At 38.9% G+C, this 11,330-nt stretch overlaps 1 protein-coding gene across 1 annotated transcript in view; it reads right to left on the bottom strand.

Annotated features, from left to right (window-relative positions):
- Positions 1-3,453: 3,453 nt before the first annotated feature.
- FGD3 (FYVE, RhoGEF and PH domain containing 3) overlaps positions 3,454-11,330 on the bottom strand; it is a 118,291-nt gene continuing 110,414 nt past the window's right edge. The window contains exons 18-19 of the mRNA XM_052777037.1: positions 11,142-11,282; positions 3,454-4,862 (exon numbers count right to left, since the gene is read on the bottom strand). Of these exons, the coding sequence (XP_052632997.1) occupies positions 4,638-4,862; positions 11,142-11,282 (366 nt within the window). The 3' untranslated portion in view covers positions 3,454-4,637. The remainder of the gene's footprint in view (positions 4,863-11,141; positions 11,283-11,330) is intronic.

Raw genomic sequence — 11,330 nt, 5'->3', positions numbered from 1 at the left:
TCTGAATTTTGAACCACTTTGATAAGACATGTCTAAGTAACAGTCTTTTACACTGTTGATGCTAGCAGCAATTCTAAGACAGCTGTTTGTTTTGCTGCATTTGAGCAAGTCATCCACATAAGCTGGTTATAGCTCCCCCAAACTCTATTTCAGAAACACCAAACAGGATTCTTTCTCTAGTCTAATCTCCGGTGATCATAGATCACACAGTATCTGCGAGGACAGCCAGCAACTGCTTTCTGAAAAGCCTGTTTTATCACTATTTCATTTTACAGCAAAATGCAATCACTCAACTCCGCCAAGCTTCCCTGGGCCTGTAGAGTGCCCAGCCAAGTGAAAACCCAGACAAAAGCGCAAGCCCAGTGAAAAACCTTGCCATGCCCCATATGGATTGAAGAACAGAAAAAGAGAAATGGTAGGTATGTAAAAAGGGAAGGTGCTTGTTTACAGGATATGCAGTCATTTATATTTAGCAGCTAAATGTTCCATGCTGCTGGTGAAAGACAATGAGGGAAGCAAAGCGGCTGTCAGATAGGTTAACCACCAACTTTAATCTACAGTTTCAGTATTGGTGGGCAGCCATTTCTGGGAAACTATGCCAGGATGCAAAATAGGCAAGAAAACCCCTAATCGTTTGTTTCCTCATCCCAAAGAACAAGAAACAAGTATTGCTGTCTTTCGTATGAATAAGATCTACTAAAAGGTAATATTTATCTCTTCATGTCTTGGAGCTCACTTTGTGCCTTTATAAATGCCTGTTAAACTGATGACTTGATTGTCTTTTTTTGAACAAACCAAATAAATGAAGAAAGATACTCTACTAATTTCAGAGCTGGATCAAAAAACAATATAACATAGTTCTTTCAGAATAAAGTAACACTTTTAGCTTTATCATTTGACGTAAGTTCTTTTCCATTAACAGCCAAAATGCTGGAAATCCAGTGTCCTGTACAAGAAGCAAGAGATCTCCTTCTCCTTTCCTAAACCATTCAAAAAAAATCCTGACATTTATCTCGCCCTCCTCCGAGCTACTGTTACATATGATTGAGCTATTCATGTAACTGATTTACTGGAAGGACAACTGGAGCAACAAAACTTCATAGACATAAGAAACCTTTCTTGATATTTCTTGTGGCTCTCTGAGACAAATATGCCAGATACAACTCTGGGTTCATGAAAAATCCATTTGTGTAGAAGGTTGGTCTGCACTGACACGTTATTTTCAAAAACTATGCAAATTCACCAGAAAACCCATGCAATGATCAGAGAAAGTGTTGGGAGGTTTCTGTACTGTATTAATCTGTTCTATATGAATACAATAGCTAAAACACAGTAAAATTTCCCCTCTTTCGCATATGCAATTATTTGTGGGAGTAAGTACACATCTAATAGATCTGTAAGATATTACAGACAGAAATGATAGTACAAAAAGTAAAGGTTAAAACTAAGAAGTAAGCTCTTTATAGCCAAATGGCTATAAAGTTTATTTGAATTGTTTCTTATGCTAGTCCCAATACTGCATAGGTTTTTATACATGCTTTACATTGTGCTCTAGACAGCAATGGAGATATTCCACTAAGTTAAGCACATGCATCTGTCTTTGCAGGATCTTTTGCTTTCCAACACTAAAGACTGATCACCATCTCCCTCATCCCACTGACCAATATCGTGAGTCTCTCAGTAGCAACTCTTCATTCAACAGGTCATTTAAATAAAATATTCTGGTTTCATCAACAGAAAATAAGAATGAGGCTGACTACAGTTTCATGTAACCAGCACCCTGATTCTGACAGTAATCAAACCCACATGCCCAGAGAAGAGCATTGCATGAGAGGAAACAGTTACTGATGCTTTCCCCAGAGCACTCCCAAGCCCCATCAATTTGCCATCCAGGGACAAACTGAAGTTTAGAATTTGACTGCACAGCTATAAACTAAATGGGGAGAATGCAGATTTTGGAAGCTCGGGGACCCCTGTTTCACTTAGCTGACTGCAATTTTGGCATGTCTGTTCATCATCATGTGAATTAGATGCCATCATCTCAGGCCGCCTTTTGTGTTCATAAGGTTAAAAAAAAAAAAAAAAGAAAAGAAAAAAAGAAAAAAGAAGCTTACTTCCTTGACGTGGCAGGATACATGAATTAACCAGTATTCAGGGAAGTCTGGAGTGATTATTCCCTGTATTCTTAAAAGATGTGTGTTCAGATGCTTTCAAAGATTTGTCTCCCAGGATCATGTTCTCAACCTTCATACCACTGAATTCATTTCTGTAAATGACACATGTGTCCCAAGGACAGGAAAGAATAATCCAAAGCCTGAATAACGTCTCAAAAACGATGAGAGTTAGCTCACTCCAGTACAATGCAGCTCCAACTGTGGTCCACAGAGACTGTTCCTTCAGCTTCACCAGGAGCTAAATCAGGCTTTGAAAGAAGATAATACTGTCTATTGGAGAAGTACCACTGATCTGGACAACAGTCATATTGCTGATGATGACTGAGGGAATGAGATCCCAATCTGTAACACCGTCAGCTGTTTCATTTTAGTCTCTAGGCTGAGCATTTTCATGGTGTATCGAACGAGAGCAGAGCTCTGGGATGTTAACATTGCAGGTACACTACAAATATTTTTTATATTTTTTTTTTTAAAAGAAGGTGAACTGAGGAATATAAAATCATTAGATGTGTATTTTGACATACTTAGTTATAAAAAAAGAACAAAATGGAGAAAAATTGCAAAAAACGTGCTAAATTTTTTTTCTTGGTTAATAAAAATAGTAAATGAAAAATGTATTAAGATGCATTGATTTTGTTTTGGTTTACCATTCTCCCTTCCCATCACTCTCTTGGTAACAAAGAAAAAGAACGAAGCAAGCGGAATAATAAAGGAAAAAACAACCCAAACCAAAAAAAACCCCAAACCCCCAAAACCCAAACCCACAACCAAAAAAACCCAAACCCCCAAACCAGAAATATTACAAAATAAGTAAATTTTCAAGGCAAGCATTCTACATCATCACATTTTCAGGGAAGCTTGAGAGAGGAAATAACACGTACGGAAAACAATTCCTTTTCACGAACTATTGATAAAAATTACTCTGCTAGAAACCTTTTTCATGCTAACTGATTGGAGGGGGTGGGAAGGGAGAAGAGGGAAGATGCAAGTCTCATGAAATTTTACCAGTAGCTGCTTAAATACACGGCTTCTAATTTTTAGCATCGTGGACTTCAGGTATATGATTTATTATACTAAAGTAAAAAAACCCAACAAACCCCAAACAAGGAAAAAACCAAATCCTTTTCTGTTGGTAAGAAAAATACTCACTGATGTAGATCACTAATTTTCAACAATCCTAACAAACTCTGGCTGTATGGAGTAGCTCTTTCTTTCTACCAATATCAGAAAATGTAGAAGGCTGAAGAGGAAACAAAAGTTAAACCAAACCATTTAAAAATACAGTACTGTGACAGATTTTATTTCATTTTTATCAGTACTACATGCTTACTACCACTAGGAACAGACATGCCTTTTTTTTGTTTGTTCTGGTTTTTTGTTTGTTTTTTTTAAACCTATATTAAATGTTGATCTAAAGCTTGCTGTGCCTTGGAAATCTGGCTCAGGAGTTAACTGCATGAATTTTTATTTAAATAGATAAGCACTTAAGTTTGAAAATAAGACAAATACAGGTGAACAGGAAAATTAAATTACAAATTCAGTTCATACAAATATCTCTTATTCTATGTGCTAAATCCTGTTAATTAGCTGAGATCCTTTAAAAATTCTTAAAATACTTATGAAACATTATTTACAAATTATATAAATAAATCCTAGGTCACTTTTAAATTAACCAATACAACAAAAAAGTCACCTTTTTGTACTGTGTGTACTAAAAATGTTCTTGTTTATTGATCATAACCCAGTTTGCAGTATAAAACGTTTGTTCACTTACATCAAAATGGGTTCAAATAGAAGGAAGGAAGGTATTGGTTTCAAAAGAAAACAAAACAATATTATAAATGCTTAAAATCAATGAGGCTTCTTAATGTTATTTTCTGCACAGTTTGCAGTCATTTTTAGAAGTCCCTTCTACAGTATTTGTCTTGTGAACAGGTCATCTCAAAATAGCAGAGACATAGTTTTAGCAAAGGGAAAATACTCAGTACATTGCTCACACTTCACAAAGACCTTTTACCAGGAAGGAGAGGACAGAGAATGGAATGTCAGTGGCCAGCACAAGCCTTTACAACATTTAACTTAAAAGGCAGCATTTATAGAACTAATCACAGACTATACACATCCTGCACTGAACAGCAATCAAAAGGACTGGAAAATATACATTTAGGAAAACAAGAGACGGATGGTTTTCCATTACCTTTGTTATAATTAATGCTTTTCTCCTTGTCTTTTGTTTTAAAACCAGCATCGACACCACCACCAACTACAACTACCTTTGCCTTTAACATAATATATGCCAGGTAACTACTGTACGTGAGAAATGTACAATAAAAGGAGAGAAACCACTGAATTTCCTATGCAGACACATGAAAATATAAAGCCATACAGATTCCAAAGTGCCATGAATACCAAATTCAAGTGATGATTTATAGCATGTAGGAAAGAAACTAAATGGAACTTGCTCTATGGGTTGCTGAGCCCTTCAGCAGTATCTTCAGTTTCCCCTTTGGCTGCTTTGGTGAGAATTTCCATCCATTTCATCTGCAGTTCTTCATCTTCCGCACTGAAATATAGAGTTTGCTGGGACTGGCAAAGCTTAAAAACATGCTTCACTTCAAACTTCTCACCAGAACCTGGTAAACTGACTTCATATCCAGGTAGAGGAATAGGACGTGGGCTCCGTCCATCCTAAAGAAGAAAGAACAAATGTAAAAATTCAGCAACAAATGGTATTTAAAATGGGAGGAGTGGGGGTATACTGTGTAGGAAAGAAAGATTTTCTCTCAGTGGGATTAAAGAAACGCCTGCTTCAAAGAGTTTAAAACTCACTTTGAAGTAGTAAGACGCGATTGGAGATGCGTTACCCTACACCCGAGACGTGGTCACCAGGCACACGCTCAGGCTAGGCAGCTATGCCACAACTCTCACCAAACTGGAGTGTCTCAGTGTGTGCTGCCGGCTGACAACCCCTCCGTGCTAGAGACACAGCCTGCCATCCCTGCCCACAGAGCAAGCACACACGCACACTCTTAAATAAGCATATGAACGCGGTTCCGGAGTACACGTGCATTTGGCTCCTCATTCAGTACTGTAGCATAGAAAAAAGAGAAGAGGCAATATCGACTGCTTAACTTAAAACAATAAAAGGCAATGACTTATTGGTGCTTTATTCTTCAACAGATTCCCTTTCACAGTAAGAATATAGATCCAGCAGTGGCATGGCTGGGCATTTTCATATAATTTCACATAACTTAATGCATGTTGTCTTTTACAAAAAACCCCTTTGCATTAGGTACAGGCAATCAGATCCAGCTGAGAACAGTTTGGTGTAGGCCCTTTTGAACCTCACGGGATATTTGTAAGATTGGTTAAAAGGAGACAAATAAGCAGAGCTGGGCACTGAGATAACTAACTACCAGGGAAGACCACTTTGAAATAAAAGAGAATTTCAGACTTTAAATCAATCAGTGAATCTTCTCAGAAGGTCTTGGGTTATTTATGATGCCTTTCAGAGTTGTCAAGGAAGTCGAAGCTCACATTCTTGAACATCCTTTAAAGGCCAGATTAACTCACACATCTAAGTAGTGATACAGCTCTCTAACAGTCACATCTTGAGCACCAACCAACTCCTCTACTAAGCTCTCAGGAAAGGTGTCTTTGACAAGGCAGGATGTGCCATGACCAAGCAACTTGCTTCAACTCATGCCAGAAAAGCATTTTCAAAGGCTTCAAACTGAAGTCTAAACCACACAGGCACTGAGCACCTGTAAGAAGCTGTTGCCTCCTGTAGCAGCTACTTGTGTAGCAGCCTCATACCAAAGTTAACAAGGCATCCCACAAAGAGGTGGCAAAGTCATTCTTTTGTCACCCCATACTGAAGGCAGATGACTTAGTAAATCTGGAAGGGGACCGCACCTCTGAGAACAATGGCAAAAAAATTATTTTTCTAACACTTAGACTAAAGTAATTCAAGTTTCAGAAGTGCCTCACATCAATGCAAACAAATACATTAACTAAAGGGGCAAAAAATACACAGGCAAAAATGTGTCTAGACGTTTTACTAAATCAATACAGGCTTCCTGATTTATTAATCTACTACTTGTTATTGTTATGCAAAAATGCCAGCACTACTCAAGAAGACCAAGGACTATTCAAGGAGATTTACGGCAGCTTTAGGTCAAACACTAAAGAATTCAGCTCCTATTTGAGTGTAAGTAGTTGCCTTAAAAGCAGCACACAATTTCCAGATCCTGACACCACAGCCACATCCATATAAACAGGGAGGTCTTGCACATGCAGAAGTTTGAACTGGCACGTACAGAGTAGCTCTAGACCTGCATACGAGGCAGTGCTAAAGCAAGCAAATATGGGACTGATGAACACAAAATGCACAACAGCACATGCAAGTTCAACCACGCCCGCTTCACTGATCTTGTTTTAGAAAAATAGACACTAAGACTTGTCACATGTAAAATTGGAGGTTGCCCATGACAATGAAAAATGGTATTGTTTGTAGCCAAGAAGTGCAGCATAAGAGCAAATTGATGTTTGAATTGTACATGTTACACCTACCCAACATATGCAGACACAGGCAAATTAAGCAGACTGCCTTTGGTCTTGCTTCCTCCCTTTTCTTAATATGATGCCTTTGCCACTTTCTCTGTACCTGCCTGATCCAAAAGGAAGGGATTTAAATTATCTCTGAAAAGCTGTGCTACTGACAGGTAAAGGTGAAGCATTCATCCTCGAGTCATACCACACACCAAAAGCGGATCGCTCTGCAGGGCCATGAGCATCTCTGCATTTCCTCTGCCACTGAGCCCTTCCCCTCCTACCTGGAGTCCAGCAAACCCAGGGCCTATTCTGCACACACAAGGAATTTGGGCCCTACACTGCGCACGTAAGTAGGATTTACAGGCCTCACAGAGAGATAAATTTGATATTCTGTTTTTAAGAGCCTACTGGATTTGGCTGGTTGAATTGTTTGGTATTTTTAAATATTTCTGTATGCAACATACTAGGGTTGCTTGATATCAGCAGTTCATCAAACCAAACTACCCAGTGTTGAGAAGAGCTTTGCTTGATTTCAATCATTTTCGTGAGATAGTGAGTGATACACAAAAATCTACTGGATGTGTAATGCTGTCAGTAATCACAAGCATTGTGCACTCATCCTGACTCTAAGCAGCATAATACTAATGCATTATTTATCTAGGTAATTACAGAAGCATTTATTTATTGCTCTATTACAGCCATTACCACACCCAGGGTTTAAGATTTGGGAACGGATAGCTCAGTTCCATCATACAGGCAGTTCTATTTCATGCACCCCTCCATACAGACATCTCTCCCACACTGCACATCTCTTGGCAGTGTTCAAGCTCTCTTACACAATTACACAGAACAACAGTTACCCACTGATGGACCGCTATAATTTTCCCCTCCTACTTTTGAGTAGGCTTAGAAAATCCCTGTTTTTTCCACCCAAACTCCACTCTCTACCCACTTATGATCTAATCCCAATCTTCCACAAATCATTGAGAGACTCCCGTGATACAATGGAGTGCCAAGATGCAAGGACCATGAAAAAGGACAGGCAGAGTTTTGTGCAGAGCCAATTAAAGCTTCACCCAAACAGGGTCAACAGACAAGCCACAAAAATACTTCTCTAAAACCCTGAGCTCAACTCCAAACTCAGCTACTCCCTTATTTTCTAGGAGTAAAATGCATTTACATGATGAATAAAAGATTTTTCTTCAGAATTTATAAAGCAAAATTTTCTCTTGGATCAAACCTGGTAATTATTATATACACTAGCTCTCACTACACTAGATTTACCTTCTGTATTTCTCCAAAATTCAATACTTCTCCAGCTAGCTGGGACTCCTTAATTCTGTATTTCTCAATCAGGTGTACGTTAATGTCAGAGCTGTGGACATAGCCACGCATTTTACAAGGCCAATGGGGGCAGAAGCTCTAGGTGGAGCCCTTGGAAAGACAGACTAATAATTTCTATAAAACTGCTGATCCTTAAGCTTGAGGTGGTCTTTGCTTATAAGTAAACTCTTATAATTCCACTCAGATAAACATGACAAACAGCTGCACAAATTCTGTCTCAGTTTGAGGACAGACAAAATTGGCATGATTTCCATACCTAAGTAAGCTGTGAATTTTATCCTCCTGCATAAAACCTCATGCAAGACTTAAACCCTGAACACTCAGGGGATTAATTCATTCTCCTGGAACAAGGATCTAAAGCAAAAGAGCAGTTTTATTGCTATTTTAAAGCCTGTGAGTCGTATTTCCATCTGCACTGGCATCCCTTCTTTGGTGTGAGGGCTGGGGGTGCAGAGGACGAAAGCTGTCGGGGCTTTTAAAGTATCAGAAGCTCAAGATTCAGCTGGGTTTACTCCTTCTTCCCAAGAGGCAGCTATTCTTTCTGTTCTTTTTAAAAATAATCCCCCAACTTTCGAACTCCTGCAGTCATGCTTCACTTGGTCTGTGTTTCAAGACCTTTAATACCATTGTTGGCAATATTATTCCCAAAAGGCAGCTCGTTTTTTAGGCACTGAAATGCTTCTATGCAGGCTTAAAGAGGTTTGTGAGATGCATTGAGGTTGTTGTACAAAATGAAACAACACCTGGGAAAACAACATTCAAGCACGTGAGTGGTTCCCAACTGGTTCCAGACACTCAGCCACCACGAAAGCAGCTCTGGAAAAGATTTTTCTCAGAAGTCTAGTGTATACTATGTAAACCAGAACTAACAAGAACGTTGGGTTAATATCAAGGAATGGGATTTGCTTCATAATTTTTCCTTCAGTTGGATGCAAATTGAAGAAAGTATATGAGTGGGAATGGTAGGCCCTTGAAGAAGGGACTCATTTTTGTTGTTTATAGTCTCAGCCTGCAACTGGTGATTCCTGATAGTAAATCCTGGCTTGGTTATTGAATGTAAGATAGATCAACCTTGTCCTGTATGCTTTCTTGCCGCTTTATTTGGAGATTTATCTCACACCTGAAATAGTTGAGGACACTAATCACTAAATTTAACTGTCATAAAATTGACAATCAGTGTCAAAGGCACTCTTTTCCCCTAAAAAATAGGATCTTACTGATATCAATAGAGGCTCAAGATCAAATTTGGCAGGGCATGGAGCAAAGAACGTAGCATCTGAAGCACAGAAGCTCCTTCAGCTTCCAACCCAACCCTGTCACGACTGTCAGAAGTGGGCCTGGACAATCGAGCATCATTCTGCTGTGCGCTAAATACAGCTGATTTATGTCCCATGAGTTATTATTTGCGCTGTTCTGCAACAGTCAGTTGGGCACTAGGAGAAACTCTCTTTCTAGGTCATACCATGTAAGAGATGTTGCTTCCTCTCAACATCTCATTCCAGTCATCTTTTAGGCGACATATTTTGCTCCTGGGTGAGAAAGGCCAAAGAATTTAGACCTTTCTCCCTCTATTCCCACTCTCCTTCCCCAAGCTTGCCTGTGTGAGACACTCTGGCTTGGTTTGTATGGGATACACAGCTTGCGCTGGTCCTTTGCTGAGGCATAGCTTTCACATCAGTTGAAAAGTTAGGCAGCGAAGCCATTCTTTCTGCTTTGCTTTTTAAAGCTTTTTTCCTTTCCCCAGACTCTGGCTCCAGAGAGATCTAAAGATTGGGTTTGTTGCATTCATTTTAGTGCTTTGTCTGAGGCCATTTGCTTTTTGAACTTGTAATTTCAGTCATGCATCTCCTGTTGACTAGGAGAGAAGCCAGGCAGCTAGCTGCCCGTGGGACGAATTGGAAGCTTACTCAGTGTGGGGTTTGAATCCCAGACAAAGCCAAGTGGGCTGTGTCTGGAGCTCCAAATTCAAGCTTTCAGTCTCTCAAGCACTATGCTTAAAACATTACACACAGTTGTTTAAAATCAGAGGTGTTCTTGCTGACAAGCAGCAAACCAAACACACTTCTAAGGACAACATGTACTTCTTATTGAACATTTGCTACGGGGTAAGCTTTACTTTGAATAGCTTTATAAAATCATGGGTAATACTTAGTTCCCAGACTGTTCCTAGCTACAGCCGTACAAACCAACGCTAATAAAAAGCAAACCCTTCATACCACTACAATTATAGCAGGGTAATGGTAGGCTGAATTTGGACCCATTTCTTCTTCCATCCCACCCAGGAGATAAAACAAAGCTCTATATAAATGTGTCAAATGCCATATACAAAACCAGTTATGGGGGATGTCATTTCACAATTGTCATTCTTTATCTTCAGTACTCTGGAAGCATAACTGATATTTCTATTTTCGATATTCTATCTTGGATACAGATATTTCTATTGCTTGACTTTCATTACATACAAATGCTTCAACAGCACACTTAAAAAAAAAACCAAAAAACAAAAACTTACCACAGTAATTATTTCAAGTAAAAATAAAATCACATGCTACGACAAGGAGCTTTACCAAACACAGTCCATTTTTCAGGATGAAGAACATCTACATCTCTACAAATTCTCCACCCTCTCAACCCAGAACTAGGTTTAAAAAAACCCAAACGCTTGAACCAGCAATTGCAATATTCAGACTGCTTCACAGCTCTATACATTTTACAAGGAAGTGTCTTCCCTAATGACAGGGTAAAAAAACCTTTGAATATACCTGTCTGAAACCTCTAAAAAAAGCAAAGCATAACCAATTTATCCTTTTTTTGTTCTTTTTTTGTTAAAAAATGGAAAACAAAAGCTATGAGCTTAAACATTTGCTCAGAACCATATCAGCAGTAACTACAGATAACAAGGAAATCTGAAATCTCTGAGGCTTTGTGCTATATTCAGAAGACAAAGTTCATTTTTGTTGTTGAAACCAAGCCAAATCCTTTGACCTATTTCTCAGCTTGACATATTTAAACTTACGCTTTTTTTTCTTTTTTTTTGCGGTGTGTTAACCCTCATGAATGCCATTTTACCTGGCTACTTCCTTGCAGATACAGAACAAGAGGTTCAGTCTTGGGGATGGTCACCCACATTTTGTACCAAGTCTTCCCTTTTTCAAGGAACTGGAGGTAGCTGCTGAAGAGGCTGTTTTCAGCTGCTAAGATGCTTTGCTTCTGGATGAAGGAAAAAAAAAGAAAAAAAAAAGAAAAAAAAGAGCTGTT

The sequence above is a fragment of the Harpia harpyja genome, chromosome Z (assembly GCF_026419915.1).
Source record: "Harpia harpyja isolate bHarHar1 chromosome Z, bHarHar1 primary haplotype, whole genome shotgun sequence".
Taxonomy (NCBI): Eukaryota; Metazoa; Chordata; class Aves; order Accipitriformes; family Accipitridae; genus Harpia; species Harpia harpyja.
This window is presented reverse-complemented; position numbering and strand designations above follow the sequence as displayed.